The sequence below is a fragment of the Drosophila sechellia genome, chromosome 3R, assembly GCF_004382195.2.
Source record: "Drosophila sechellia strain sech25 chromosome 3R, ASM438219v1, whole genome shotgun sequence".
Taxonomy (NCBI): Eukaryota; Metazoa; Arthropoda; class Insecta; order Diptera; family Drosophilidae; genus Drosophila; species Drosophila sechellia.
This window is the reverse complement of record NC_045952.1, coordinates 21,937,228-21,951,855: the sequence shown is the minus strand read 5'-3', so window position 1 is coordinate 21,951,855 and position 14,628 is coordinate 21,937,228. Positions and strand designations below refer to the sequence as shown.

At 43.6% G+C, this 14,628-nt stretch overlaps 3 protein-coding genes across 3 annotated transcripts; 1 reads left to right on the top strand and 2 right to left on the bottom strand.

Moving 5' to 3' along the window:
* The first annotated feature begins 326 nt into the window (after positions 1-326).
* LOC6607573 (ankyrin repeat and SAM domain-containing protein 1A) lies at positions 327-9,462 on the top strand. Its single transcript, XM_002032306.2, has 12 exons — positions 327-1,029; positions 2,924-3,815; positions 4,086-4,407; positions 4,463-4,914; positions 4,968-5,190; positions 5,255-6,260; positions 6,327-6,538; positions 6,608-6,898; positions 6,968-7,130; positions 7,215-7,376; positions 7,440-7,571; positions 7,633-9,462. The coding sequence occupies exons 2-12, from the start codon at positions 2,936-2,938 to the stop codon at positions 7,774-7,776; spliced, it is 3,987 nt and encodes a 1,328-aa protein (XP_002032342.1). The 5' UTR covers positions 327-1,029; positions 2,924-2,935; the 3' UTR covers positions 7,777-9,462.
* A 1,851-nt stretch (positions 9,463-11,313) lies between these two features.
* LOC116801544 (kunitz-type serine protease inhibitor 2) lies at positions 11,314-11,761 on the bottom strand. Its single transcript, XM_032721869.1, has 2 exons — positions 11,674-11,761; positions 11,314-11,609 (listed from the first exon to the last, which is right to left on the bottom strand). The coding sequence occupies exons 1-2, from the start codon at positions 11,759-11,761 to the stop codon at positions 11,416-11,418; spliced, it is 282 nt and encodes a 93-aa protein (XP_032577760.1). The 3' UTR covers positions 11,314-11,415.
* On the bottom strand, positions 11,744-12,332 carry LOC6607572 (amyloid-beta A4 protein). Its single transcript, XM_032721868.1, has 2 exons — positions 12,196-12,332; positions 11,744-12,134 (listed from the first exon to the last, which is right to left on the bottom strand). The coding sequence occupies exons 1-2, from the start codon at positions 12,308-12,310 to the stop codon at positions 11,899-11,901; spliced, it is 351 nt and encodes a 116-aa protein (XP_032577759.1). The 5' UTR covers positions 12,311-12,332; the 3' UTR covers positions 11,744-11,898.
* Positions 12,333-14,628: the final 2,296 nt, after the last annotated feature.

The window sequence follows — 14,628 nt, the reverse complement described above, 5'->3', positions numbered from 1 at the left end:
ATACTCCTAATTGCGGCGCCCCGAGATCTGCCAAAGATATAAGCCAGACCAACGAGCCCATTTGTCGGGTGCATTCCTTGCACAGATCATTAATCAGCTGATCGAGTCGATCGGTAACTCAATCCGCTGCATTTCTGGTATTTATTTAAAGGCGTGTTCCCTTATAGGCTGCATTCCCCGCCCAGTGATTGCAACTATTTATAATACACTCCGCTCTCCGTCAACAAATATATCCGTGCACATACGAGTGTATCTAAATTTCATCTGACTGTGCGTCTTTCGGTTTCGCACATGAAGATACGTAAACAAAAGCGTATCTTCTCGCCCCCGATAAACAACAAACAAATAGGTATTTGTTCTCACCAATCAGCACTCTCTCAGTTAGAGACGAATCCAACGAATTTTCTCCGCTCATTCGCCCGCATTGTGTTGTGAGTGGCCAAAACAATCAAGTGAAAGCGCTGAAATTGTATTGTGGTGCGCCCAGTTCATAAACAGAGAAAAACAAAAAAAAAGAAGTCGCAAAGTCGGTGAAAAACTTTCGTCGGATACTGTGATACTGCGATACCGTGTGCTGCACAAGTGCAAAGTGCACGGCGCACGGCGGAGAGAGAGAGTGTTCGCAGCTCCGAGTTCCAAGTGCCAAGTTCCAAGTGCCAAGTGGTATCTGGAAATTATTTTACGGAACTAACGCAGACCCCGGGGCCTCGAACTCAGTTTCAGCGTCAGTCGCATGCGAGAGTCGCTGACGGGCGGAGCTGAGAAAAATTCGGAATCGGAATCGGAATCGGGAATCGGACAAATCGTAGACGAGACGAGAAGATATAGCGCAGACGGAAACTGAAATCCCCGAAAGAAAAATGTGCTAGAGAAGATGTGCGCGTCTGCGAGTGTTCGAGTACATAAATCGCAGCGGAATCAAATGAGTTTTATTCAATCAACGAAGAAAGTCCGCCCACCAACGGAAGTGCTATATATGCGTTTATTGAGTCTGCCATCTACGACATCCCGTATAAACTAAGCGAAAAGGTAAAAGCGAAAATGTGTGTGTATATGTGTGTATATATGGGGGGAAGTACACGCCTTTTAGGTGCACCGTAGGTGAAATGCTAACTACGAAATGGGAATGTGCATATGGGAAAGGTAAACTTAGCTGAAAGACGGAAAATGTGATTTGCCAGACAACTGGGTTTTTTTTTTCAGTCATCAGAAGTGGCAGCGCTGGGCTTTGGGCCAACTTCACCTAGGGTCAACATCCTTTGACCCAATTATGGCTTAGGAACTGCACAATCTCTGCTGCCAATTGGCAATGTTGCCTTCTGTTTTGTTGTGGTTCCGTCTGGTTGGCTGGTGTCAAGCCGTTTATAATGCGCCTCAATTTCCGTTTGCCTTTCTTTGGGCCTGGCCTAAACGCATCCCCAGTAATAAACCCCCTTACATCCCCCTTACTATTATCCTTGCTGCTGACACGCCTCAGAGTTTTGCCAGCGAAAAATTATGAATAGCTTGTGGGCTGCGGAGGAGGGCAGGGCATTTGGGGCTTTTGGATAAGGACTCTGGGGGGCTAAGGATATATGCGGGGGCGGGTATGCGGGTGTAGTTGGTGGTGGGCGCGGCAGAGCAGGCGCACTCCTGGCAACTCTCTCGCAAACTCTCTCGCGCGCTCTCTCGTAAACTCTCTGTGGACGAGGACTCCAATCCCCAAGCCCAAGGATGTGCCTAACCTACCTTTTGTCGAATTTCATAGTATGTAGTATGATAAACGGTGTGTGCAGCAGTGTGAGTGTGTGTAAAACCGCTGTGGGAGTGTGTGTAAGCAGGTGATTATCTGTTGCCATCGTGTATTTATCTCATTGAGGCATTCAAAAGTGAAATGCAGACCGCTTTTGGGCGCTTCTACCGTGCTTTATCACGTTATATGGCGAGTCCTTAAAGTCAGGACTATGGGCACAATATTGAGTTATTCTGCGCAATATTTACCCCAGTCATTGGATCATTCAACAAGTGACTGATTTGTATCTGTATCTCACATTTCACACGCTGCAAAAACTGTAAACCAGCGGAAATGGCTATAATTAGTAAGCACTTGAATGGTGACTATGGAAATTTACTAGCTTTAGCTTTACATGAGGTAATATTTCAATGGTGGCAGGAAAGTATTAAAAATAAGTAATGGCTTGGAATTTATTTTATTTCATTGCATATATTAAGAATTTATGAAACTCCATTTATTTGCTTTCCACTGTCACATTGTGAGCAGAAATTACTGGCTTTATCTGCATCTCGCAGATGCAATGTGAAATGTGTCACGTACATATCAAAGATACTCGAAGATATTCCAGCGCGTGAGAAGCACTTCATCAGGAGCCAAAGCTCCACTCGACAGCCTCCGACTTCCAATCCCTCCAGCAGACCACCCACTTCACACCACCCACCATCCCTATTGTGCAATTTTTTTAATGGCAAGCCCTCCGTCGATTGAGAGCTGCGCGTGAATGGGTGGTTGGTTGGTAGGCTTAAATGGAAAGACGGGCTAAAAGTCATTAGGGATAAGAGGAGAAAAGGCGACCCGCAAAGGCCTGCGAAGCCACAAAGCCGTAGGCGTTTTAATGAAGCACACTTGACAGTCATAATTCATTTGCAGCAAATCAACTCAGGACAGGCAGACAGACAAGTCCCTTACCAAGAGGTTGGGTCTCGTCTTTTAGCGATTAGAAGTGCAGGGAAGTCCATTAATGGAAACCCATTAGCACACAGGAAGAAAACATTGTCCTGCAACTTAAAACGATGTGTTTCATGTCGGGAGTTATTATCATCAAGGCAAATCATATTTCAACTGTTGGTTTCATGAAATTTTAATAAAAAAATATAAAAGATATGTTTGCATATATATTATTAATGTCAATATTGCTTCCTGCTTCAGCCTCTTTTAACAATGGGCAAGGATCAGGAGTTCCTGGAGGCGGCGCGCAATGGCAACATCTCGCACATCGAGAAGGTGCTAACCCAGAAGGCGAAAAGGGCAGGACCGCTGGCCAGTCTGCGTCGTGGCACCGGGGTGAATGTCCAGGACAGTGGTGGCTACTCCGCCCTGCATCATGCCTGCCTGAATGGTCATGATGATATAGTGCGTCTGTTGCTGGCACACGAAGCCTCGCCAAATTTGCCGGACTCCCGGGGATCCTCTCCACTCCACTTGGCCGCCTGGGCTGGAGAAACGGAGATTGTGCGGCTCCTGCTGACGCATCCGTATCGACCGGCCAGTGCCAATCTGCAGACAATAGAGCAGGAGACACCACTGCATTGTGCGGCCCAACATGGTCACACGGGAGCACTTGCCCTGCTGTTGCATCACGATGCCGATCCCAACATGCGAAATTCCCGGGGAGAAACCCCGCTGGATTTGGCCGCACAATATGGCCGACTGCAGGCGGTTCAAATGCTTATACGTGCCCATCCGGAATTGATAGCACATCTGGGTAACGAGGCCTTGGAACGGGGCACACCATCACCATCGTCACCAGCATCGCCGAGTAGAGCCATCTTTCCGCACACCTGTCTGCATTTGGCCAGTCGCAATGGTCACAAAAGCGTGGTGGAGGTCCTATTGTCCGCCGGAGTTAGCGTAAATTTGCTAACTCCTTCGGGAACAGCTTTGCATGAAGCAGCTCTGTGTGGCAAGGAGAATGTGGTCAGGACACTACTGAAAGCTGGCATCAATTTGAATGCCACAGACAATGAAGGACGCACTGCCCTGGACATTCTGCGCGAATTTCCACCGCATGTCACCAAACACATTGTGGCTGTGATCAACAGTACGTATGCGTAATTTTCTTACTCATGCTCTTATGCCATGGTTTTATTTTTGTAAAAGTTGCATATATATAAATCGACCGAATGATGGTGTTTACTTCATACACGTGCATTAATACTGGTTTATACCTATGTAACTATACAATGCATTGCAGATAACGACAGGTCTTTTGTTGTTTGTTTTCTTGGAAGTCATCACATAAGAATGCATGTGTATATATGTATAGTCATTATGGTTGTATCAATTAATATATCTCTTCTTATTCCCACAGACTTCCGTAACCAAATGGATACAGATGAGGGCGACGAGGTGATCTACAGGCAACACTCCGGACCACCAAATTCCGGACGTGGCCAAAACAAGCATCATTCGCAGCAACAGCCTCCTCTTAGCAATCACTACCATTTCAACTCCAACAACCACTTGCTGAATCATTCGCACTCCATGCAGCAGCAATCCGGATACAGTAAACAGCGCCTGAGTGCCGGAAACGGTGGACCCTACAACGGAGGCAAGTCCTTGGACAGTGCCCTCCAGCCGGAGGATCGCTTCTACCAGGATCTCAACGCACACTCCCCTTCTCATAATCAGAAGTATGTAGGAGGCTTCTATCTCGTTATTAATTACTAAATATTTTTATATTCTTAGTGAAATGGGTGGTGGCTACAGTGTAAGTCCCTCTTCATCGCTGAGCAGCTTTGAGCCGGCCTCGGTTTCGCCCCGATCCCGCTGCTCCACTGGTGGCCTTGGCCAACCCATGCATATGAGCACATTTGCACCGGCTGGTCCTCCAAAGAAGCCACCAAGACGAAACCTCTCCGTTTCGCCAACTCACGCAGGACCTGGCCAGCAGTTTAGCTATAGCTCCCCATCCAGTCAGAGCCAAAGTCAAAGTCATGGTCATGGACATGGTCAAAACCAGGTGCGCCGCCAGCCGGCCAGCGAAAGTCCCTACTCCCATCAGAGCCATGGAAGTGTTGGCGGTATGAGTTTCGATGAGACTCAATTGAGGGAGCGCCAACGGAATGATCGTCTTTATGCAAGTGCCAGGCAGAGCACAAGATCCGCCATCGCCGGCGGAATGAGCCTGAGTTCAAGCAGTAAGTTCTGGAGAGGATTTCAAGTCGGATTGATCTAAAAACTTCCTTTGCAGATGACATGTTGGACCGGCAATGCAGCAGCTCGGAACTGAATAGCGAGACGAGTGTGCCCAACTCTAGTGGAGATTCCCCGGCTACCAACTCCATGAAGCGACCTATTCCAGCTCCTCGAAGTTCAACCACCAAGCTGTCCAAGGAGCTCCTCAAATCAGCCGAAAGTGCTACCCTCAAGTCGTATAATCCCAATCGAAAACTTAAACGTAATCGGAACAGCAGGTAGGTGTTAACTATGGTTATTGATATAAAATGGGTACTAAAGCAGTATTTCCAAATATTTCAGTGGTGCAAATGGGGCAGCAAAATCCAACGGTGGTGAAGAGAATTGCGAGGCCAAGCAGCAGATACCCAGTAGCCCGACCCACTACAAGCAGCCACCCACGCCGGATCATCCGCCGCCGAGCTCCAGCCAGGCGGAGCGGACAATCCACGAGAGGATCAGGCCACTCAGCCAGGAGTACAAGCGCAGGTCCGCTCTGCTCCAGCTCCAGGCAGCACAGCAACTCATGATCGAAACGGGCTCATCACCTTCGAAACTACTGCCCACGCTGAGTACTCCTGGCTATGATTACGATGATACGGTTACGGTGGTACCCCGCTGTCCGGCACCATCCTCCGGATCGTTGAGCTCCAGCATTTCGTGCTCGGATCACAGTCTTTCCCATTCCACGGACTACGTGGAGGAGTTTGTTAGCGATGTACCCTTTGCCGGTCTGTTGAAAGGAGCCTCCCAGCAGCTCAAAGAGCAGCCCGAGGTGAAGTTAAAAATCCAGGAGGAGAGCAAGCCGCAACAAACTTTACCAAGAGTGCGTCCTCCCATTCCCACCAAGCCAGCGATTCCGGAAAAGAAGTTCGCCAAACCGCCAACAACGCCAACCAATCAATCGCTGGAGGCCAATGGGAATTCCTCAAGCGATGTAGTAATCAAACCTCCACGATCCCCTTCCAAGTCACCGAGCAAGTCCTCCAACAAATCCCCAGCCAAGTCGCCAGGTAAATCGCCAGCAAAATCCCCAGGAAGTGGTCACTCGGCAGCAAGGAATTCCATAAATCTCCTCAGTCCCTTTAATGCGGAAGAGGCGCGCAAGAAGATCTCTGAGATTATCGAGAACTTTGGCAGCGGCATCCTCAACACCAGCATTACGCCCACCCACGACATCGAACTGGACTTTGAGGACATGGAGGTGCCCAACGAGCGAAGGGAATTGGCCACACGTCTCCGCGCTGCAGGATTACTGCATCTGGAGCGGATACTGTTCGAGAATGGCTATGATAACTACAAGTTTGTGGTAAGAGCCTTGACTAGAACTTATTTGGTTGTAAGATGAGCTAATTGATTTTGTTTGCTCTTCCAGCACAATGTCTTTGAAGAACCCGATATTCCGCTACTCCACATTCCCGAACGAGATGCCCCCAAACTCCTGCGCTTCGTACAGAGTCTACCACCGGCCGAATTCCAACCACAGGTGCCAGTCAAGACGCAGCAGGAGAACAAGCAAATGGGTGTGGCCACCCTACAGCAGTGGCTCAACACCATTTCCCTGCCGGAGTACCTGGAGTTTTTCAAGTGGGTATTCACTATAAATACCTCCATGACCCCCACTTCAAAGGTTTTCCTGTTTACAATATCTTGTAGTAAGCATCTCTACAACACCATTGAGAGCGTGTGCGGAGTGTGGGATGTGGAGCTCCAAACGGTGCTGGAAATCAACAAGCTGGGCCACCGGAGACGCATCCTGCAATCGCTGGCCTATATCCGCCAGATGCGCGACAGTGACTCCAAGTCGCAAAAGACGCCGCTGGGCGAGAACAATGAAACCAATCAACTGGCAACGAATGGCAATGGAACTGCCCGGCAGGCTCCACCCCGGATACCCGCAAATCCCGTACATCATCGCAACTCGATCACTGGCTATCGCAAGAGTCGGTAAGATGATATGATCGCTCTATTTTGGAAACACCTTTCTCTAAGCCAGCTGTATTCCATACCATAAAGACCCGCTCCACCACCGCCGGCTCCACCAGCGCGAAAGACAGCCGCTCTGCAAATACGGGCTCCTTCGGAGCTACTGCTGGGTCTGCCGGCCAATCTTAGGACCACCGAATGGCGCCACTCGGCGCAGACTTTGCTCAACGAGCACATCAATTACGAGGTTCAAGTAAGTTGCTTCCCCTACTTATAAACGCGAATTCTTGAGCATTACAAATTAACCTAAACCTTCTTTAATTCTTTTTCATGACAGTACCTCGGCTCAACGGTTGTGAAAGAACTACGTGGCACAGAGTCCACCAAGAAGTCCATACAAAAGCTGAAGACCTCAGCTGATGGCGAGGTCAAATCGGGGTCACCACTCTCGCTGGCAATTTGTCACCGTGGCGTAGAGTTCAAGGACGTGAGCAGTAAGGTGGGTGATTTGCAATGTTAATGTAATTTGAGAGCAGACCTTATTAAAGTATCCATATTACAGCGCACCATTTGCGAGCACGAGATTCAGAACATCAATTGCGCTTGCCAGGACTCGGAGGACCTGAGGCACTTTGCCTACATAACCAAGGAGCAGGATCTGCACTACTGCCACGTTTTCCTGGTCGAAAGCACTGTGAGTATTGAAGGATGCATGCCGAGGAAAGTAGACATCTTAATGATAAACCATCTTGCAGGACCTGGCCAGCGAGATCATCCTGACTCTGGGTCAGGCCTTCGAGGTGGCCTATCAACTGGCACTGCGCGATGGAATCACGACCACGCCAGCACTGCTCCTGGACAATGGAATGCTGCAGGGCGAGTATTGTGGCGGGAAATAGAGCCAGGACCTGGCCCCAGGAATGCAACCACCGCCGACATCATCGGCACCACACAGGCCAGGTCACAGTCTCAGTCACAGTCTCAGTCGCAGTCACAGTCACGGTCGCAGTCACAGTCGAAGTCGCAGCCTATGCGCCAAACTATTTTGCCTCACAAACTATGGGGCTCTGTTCAAGTTGTAGTTAGAAGGAATTTTTGTAAGGGAACTAGTAGTTTGTAGTCCTTGCGCATTTGACTTTTATACGAGCGGGAAAGGGGGTTTTTTCAAATTATTTAACTATTCAAATGGCCAAAGAACAAACTACAAACGAAACGAACAAAAAAGACTCACAATCAACAAAAGGCACAATTTTTTTCCAATTAAGAGAAATGCACCAAATACAAAAAAAAGAATGAAGACTTTATTAGAGCTTCACAACTTCCAAGTTTAACAGAAAGCTTTCCTTTCCAATTGACTTTAATAATAAATCATTTTGCAAAGAAGAAACATCATTAGAACATTTTGCAGGGGTAACAATTGCATCCCGACTCAAAAAAAACAAAAAACATATTGAGATATTGCATTTATGTGGTATAAAAGATAAACGATATAAAACAATAGTAAATGAAAATGTTTTAGCAAATTTTAACATATAATAGAATGGAAAATCACGTTTGGCGTACGAGCGAGCAAATTGAAAAAGATATTGGCTTATTAAACAATTTTATTAATGTTGAATGCTAGAGGCAAATAATTAAATTGACACAGAAAGAGCAATGCAAAATCATATCCCGCATTCATGAAGATCTATAACCTATCGGCTAATCACATTTACTATATATTATACATATATACATATGACTAACTCTAATATTGATATGTATGCGTGTTGTTATATAATTTTTAATTGAACATGTAAGCGAATCGAATCGAATCAAATCAAAGGACAGACAACGCATCAAGTTATAAGCAGCATGTTGCTTACAAAATGGTATAAATTAATTAATTGACTGCATCGATGTGACGAGTCAGCCGCATTTAAAGTATGCTTTTGGGAATATTTTACGAATTTTAAAAATAACTTTTAACTAGTCCCTTAGTTGTTACGTAAGCATTAATCAAATCAATCACACGTGTATTTGCATTTATTCGATTGTAAAATGTTTTTTGTTTGAGGCCAGGCCTCGTTGTTATAGCTTTCATTTTGACTTGATTTACATATGTACGTAGAATACTACCTATGTCTTTGGATTTAGACCAAAAACAAGGCGTTTTCTCGACCCTTCTCTATCGATGTATGCGAACGCTTTAAATGTTAGCCTGCTTGTGGTACAACAGAATCCATTAAGTACCTACCTACTCAATACAAAATCGAAGATTATTACAAATAAAGAACTCATCTTAATCCAACTTTCTCTGGGCAGCAGTTTGTTATGCCATAGACACGCGCACACGGAAAATAAATCAATTTTATTAAACTATATATAGACATAGACAAAAATCGTACTCAACCAGCCTAGTCCATAACTAAAAAAATTTAATACAAGAAATAAAAAAAAACCCACATATATACCGACATGCGGATTGCAGATGGCAAAGTTGTAACAATGCAAATTCAAAATTTTTCAGTGTTTATCCGAAGCAAAAGAATGAGCAAAAACTGAAAATGATGGAAAAATACTAAATAAATACATAATTAACTGAGGCCACAAGTTGTTTAACTCTTTTCCTTTTTTTGTAGAGGGGTCAGGCGGCAATTTAAACGCCTCGTGATGTCAATTAAGGCCCACTTTCCCACAGGCCACGGTATCCTCGGTTCCAGACAAGGATTGCAAGGGGGAAAATCAGGGAGGGAAAACCTCGATCAGTTACACAAAGGCAAACGCGTAAATGCGAATTTAATGTGAGCCGGTTTTCGAAGCGGCTCGATGTCTTGTTGGTTTTTTTTTACTCCAGCTAAATGCGTTAACCATTTGATCATGCGAATATTAATTGGAAGTGCAGTTCGGGCCTAATGTTGTTGGACATTCAATAGGCGAAGATGAAGACGATTCAAGCCAATTCCAGCCAGAATGACGTCGCAATGTCTTGAACGTGAGCTTCACATCGGGCCATCCAAAGAGCCAAGTCGTGTATGCGAGTGTTATGAGCCACGAAAATTCAAGACCTTTTACTATTTCAGATAAGCGTGGCTATGTGCTTTTGATTACATCTTAATGAGTTATTAATTTCCATACTAATAAGAGGGGTACTGAGTACAACATTGTGTGTGTAAGTGTTTTTTAGGAATAATTTTTTATTTTGAATTTTTATTTTCAATCTCATTATATTTCGTTTGAAAATAATTTGTTTTTAAAACGCAAGACAAAATTTTAATGGAACATCATTTTTTTTTTATTTTTTTTTTATTAAGTGAAGAATTCGTACATCATAATATTGTATCTTAACATCACAGGTGAAGAAATACTTTTGAACAAAACTTTAAGACTTCATTTTTTTTTAATTCTCATAAATATTTTGATTTCAAACAAATATCTGCTCAGGCATTATCCATTATCTTCCTTTTTTAAATCGTGTCACGTTGGCATCACTGGTCGGCTGCATTTGATGCCTCATCTCGAGCTTAGCGTTTTAAATTATTGTCTCTCCGTCTCACTCGCGTGCAATTTGTGGCGCGCAGCTTATCACAATTTCATTATTATTTTTATTATTATTATTACTATCGCTATTGACATGGATATGTGTGTGTGTGTGTGCAGTCAGCATCGGGATGCTTATTTCATGCCCCTCATCCCCATCAATGGCCATTTCTCCGTCTGTGCGTTTATTTGTAATTGAAATTGCGTGACTTTATTCTTTGATTTCGCTATTGGCCATTGCGATTGCCATTCTGGCCATAATAATCTGCTTTTTGCGTACGAGCGGCGAGTCAACCTGTAAACTTGCACATTTTGGCCCCTCATCGGTGATTTATGCCTCTAACGGCGCACGATAAAGCCCAGAGAAATGAACAGAAAACAAAAAAAAAAAAAAACAAACATCTGGCGAGCAAACTTTACCGGCGAGAGCTTTCATTCCGCTACTGCCAATGCTGTTGGCCTGGTCCAAATGCCAGCAAGCAACGAATATTTGCCCAGCCCTTGACAATCTAAAGTTGCGCCCCTGTGGGGGAAGTATGTGCTTCTCGTTTTTTCTTTTTTTTACCAGGGCGGAAGTGGAAGTGCGGCGAGCTGGTGAGAAGCTATCCACTGTTTGTTCTGCCCTCCAGTTTTTCATGAGCGCCGGCTACGAGTTGTACCAAAAAAACCGCCAGACGCCAACAAAACGTGGTCAAAACGAAAGCGTTTTAGGTGTGAACATTTGACTTGTAAGTTTTCGGTGCGACAGCTGGTATTTGTTTCTAGGCAATAAAAAATACTGCAGTTCACTAAAAACTTTTTTATTATTTTATTTTTTTTTTTAATTATTTTATACAATTTATAAGTCAAAAATAATTTTAAAGTGTATAGTCGATACAAGTAAAATAGCCAATAAGAGAGAAAGGAGAGCAAAGAAATTTTCATTGCATTTTTTTTGGTCACAATGAGCTTTAATCAAATTTAGGGTAAAGTAGGGCATTTGCCTTGAGTTTTGGTAACAAAAAATCTGTATCTGTATATTAATAAGCGAGAACAAATCGAGATTGAATTGGTGCGCAAGCTTTCTCGCAGTTTTCCTTGGTATGGAAGCGATTTTCATTGCCGCCACAATTGGAGAAAACGAATGGAACGCACTCTAGTTCTTTAATCGAAAAAGCCCACATAACGCGATGACCTCCGCATTTACCAAATTCGTAGGCTAGATAACAAAAAGCTGCCGAAAGATACTCATTAATGAAATACTAATTGCCTTTTGTGTATAAAATACTTCAACTTACCCTTTCGTTTTTCTGCACTCTCAACTGTTGAGAGAAAAACCGCCAAAAGGCACAAAAACTCGGTAAGCAGTTTCATTTCAAAATGCATTCTAAAATGTATTTCAATGGGTATTTATACTCTTTACAGCTAATGAAAATGTGTTCTGAAACTCAACACATTTGTGAACTAGTAATTTCTGTTAAACAATGTATATTTATTTGTTATATTCAAGTGTATATATTGATTTAACTCCCATCTTTTCTTCTATAAGCAGCTGAGCGTGGAAGACCTGTCTTTCGAATTTTCTTCCAATCGTATTTGCCACAAAATTCTATGCAACTTTCCTGGGTATAGAAAAGGTTGCCATTACCACCACAATTGGAGTAGATAAAAACTTGGCACTTGAATTTCTTGGGGTTGTAGAACCAAAGTTTCCGGCGACCCTTGCACTTTCCGTATTCAGAACTTTGTAGGCAAATTTCTGCAATATATTCTATTTGTCAGTTGGATTATGGTTAAGTTATTTTATATAATCAACAAACTTTTACGAATATTGTACTGCTCCTTTTCGTACTGTTCCTGTAGGGATTCCGAGTCCATGTCGATAGCCAGGATCACAGTTGCCAGGCAGAAAATACATAAGATTGTCAAACGCATTTTGATTCTAAGAATGTGAACAAAAATCTGAACAGGTGCTTTTTATATAGCCAAGCCAGTACACTGCAGAAAAATAATAAAATATTTCTAAGGTATATATATTAAATACAAACTTACAAGGTGCACTTAATTCAACTTAAGCGTTTTTCTCAGTGTGCTATCATTAAATCACTTGATCAATTGTTTTCACAGAATGGCTTTTCCACCAACTGTTTGCGAAAACCAGGTGATAAGTGCGAAAAGTGGAAAAAACGTATGGGATCGAGTAATTGCACAATGTGTAATCGGGTGGACAAAAATTATGCGACCGGTTGGCGAGCATGCGAATTCAATTAAATTTCTCAATAAATTACAAGTGCAGAAAGATAAATACAGAAAAAAAATGAGTAAAAATTATCGCACGCGTTTCCACAGGCGCTTCAGTTCAGATGCATATAGTTAGTAAATATCTAAAAAAAAAAACAAGCTAACTGGTCTGGGCCGGCATTTAAACCGGTACTTAGCACCCCGATCTGTGATCTGTGATTACGCAAGTGCAAGTGCGGTGCACACGAAAACATCACCTTAACTCACCTGAGATCGCCCGAGATCACAACGTATGCACATCACACATACGCCGCGTTGTACGCAAGCGAAAATAAAAATAAAAACGAAAATGAAAATGAAAACATCGGAAAAACGACGCACAGCTGAAATTCTAGATCAAGGCCACGCCCGGCTAGGCCCATAAACATAAATCCACATCAATGTACGTTTGGCACACGCAAAATGCGTAAACTAGTTTGCGCTTGGCTCCAGGAGATCCATGGAGCGGGAGGATTACTGGGGGCACCTCGCCCAGTCGCCAAGGAAGCAGTGCGTCGAACAACGAACACGATAAATTGTCAGGCGAATGCATTTTGTCACATTTGGCCATTTTGCATTTGTAAATTACAAGACAAAACACTTAGCAGTCGGCCAAGAAAATTGGGTTGCACTGCCACGCGGCACCCAATTACACATGAAAATGTATCTGACTTTTTTGTGCTTGTAGAGCGTGGAGTCGAATGTGGAGCACTTTTGCTTACTTAATTTATTTATTAACGGCAATGCTGGGAATAACAGTAGCTAAAGAAAAAAACATAAACTGTTACGAGATCTTTAGCAGTAGGTATTTTAAAAGATTTACAGACCAGAATATAAAGATACATTATGAAATAATTGTAAACTATCTGGTAAGTAATATTTCCCTCCTTTAAGACCAAGAAACAAATCGCCTGATCACTATTTACTTGCACAAAACTGTGTCTGAAAAATATATATCTATGCTCTTATTTCCGAAACGAATTATTGTTGAAATGCCAAATAAATTATGAAAACATTTAATTATTTTCAATGCCAGCAAATGGTTTTTCCTTAGGGTTCTGATTCGAAAGCAAAATCGGCCATTAAGTTATGGCACAGCATTAGCCAAGTGAGCAGCATTGGCCTTCGCCGGAGTGTCGGCCTTCTATAAACAAATAATATAAATTATTAAATAAATACAGTTAAGTTTGGTATTGCGACCGCGGGCCATGACAATTTGCGCTGCAAATCAGGCTAAAACCTTTAGCCGAATTGATTGCACATAATTCGAATTATTTAAATGTGGCATTTGACTTTTCTTGCCACCTTGCAATTATGGTCATTTGTGGAAGTGACCCTTGGGGCTGCCAAGGCCAGGAAGTTGGCTTATCGCCACTTTATGATTGATGACAGTTGGCTTGCTTTGGCTTTTTTTACTTTTTCTGTTTCTCCTGGTCAGATAAGTGCGCGTGAGAAGTGCACTCGCATAGGAATAGTTAAAAAGTTCAGATACAAGAGTTATGTATCCGCGAGATACCCTTTATTCCTCACTATAACAGCAACAGAAATTAAGAACCGAGTTTCTTAATAAGACATAAACATATAATTTAGCTTGAAGGAGCTATTAATTAACACTTCACTAACTTGTTTTGAAACACCAATAAAACTAGCCATTTGGTTAAGAGAATGCTCCTCGAAGTAGAGTATCTGACTTAGTTGAGCTTTGGCCAATTCCGTATGCGTTTTATGACAGGCAAATTTTTACAGCAGCGATTGGAATGGCCGCGGATTAAGAGCCAGTCCGGGAGAAGAGCAGTAGGTTAATTAGCAGGAAGCAGGTGGAGGAGGAGGAGGAGGAGGAGGAGGAGGAGGAGGAGGAGGAGGAGGTGCCCCACGAATTGCGGCAATAACGCATCGGAATGCCCAAAACGCCAAACTGAAACTGCAAGCGGCATTGGTCGAATGGCCTGGCCATTGGCATTGGTAACGAAAAA

Coding starts and splice junctions, on each gene's coding strand:
- LOC6607573 (XM_002032306.2), top strand. CDS start 2,936: ATGGGCAAGGATCAGGAGTTCCTGGAGGCGGCGCGCAATGGCAACATC. Junction 6,261..6,326: donor ATGATAACTACAAGTTTGTG/GTAAGAGCCTTG, acceptor TTGCTCTTCCAG/CACAATGTCTTTGAAGAACC. Junction 7,131..7,214: donor ACATCAATTACGAGGTTCAA/GTAAGTTGCTTC, acceptor TTTTCATGACAG/TACCTCGGCTCAACGGTTGT.
- LOC116801544 (XM_032721869.1), bottom strand. CDS start 11,761: ATGCATTTTGAAATGAAACTGCTTACCGAGTTTTTGTGCCTTTTGGCG. Junction 11,610..11,673: donor GAGTGCAGAAAAACGAAAGG/GTAAGTTGAAGT, acceptor ATCTTTCGGCAG/CTTTTTGTTATCTAGCCTAC.
- LOC6607572 (XM_032721868.1), bottom strand. CDS start 12,310: ATGCGTTTGACAATCTTATGTATTTTCTGCCTGGCAACTGTGATCCTG. Junction 12,135..12,195: donor GCAGTACAATATTCGTAAAA/GTTTGTTGATTA, acceptor AATATATTGCAG/AAATTTGCCTACAAAGTTCT.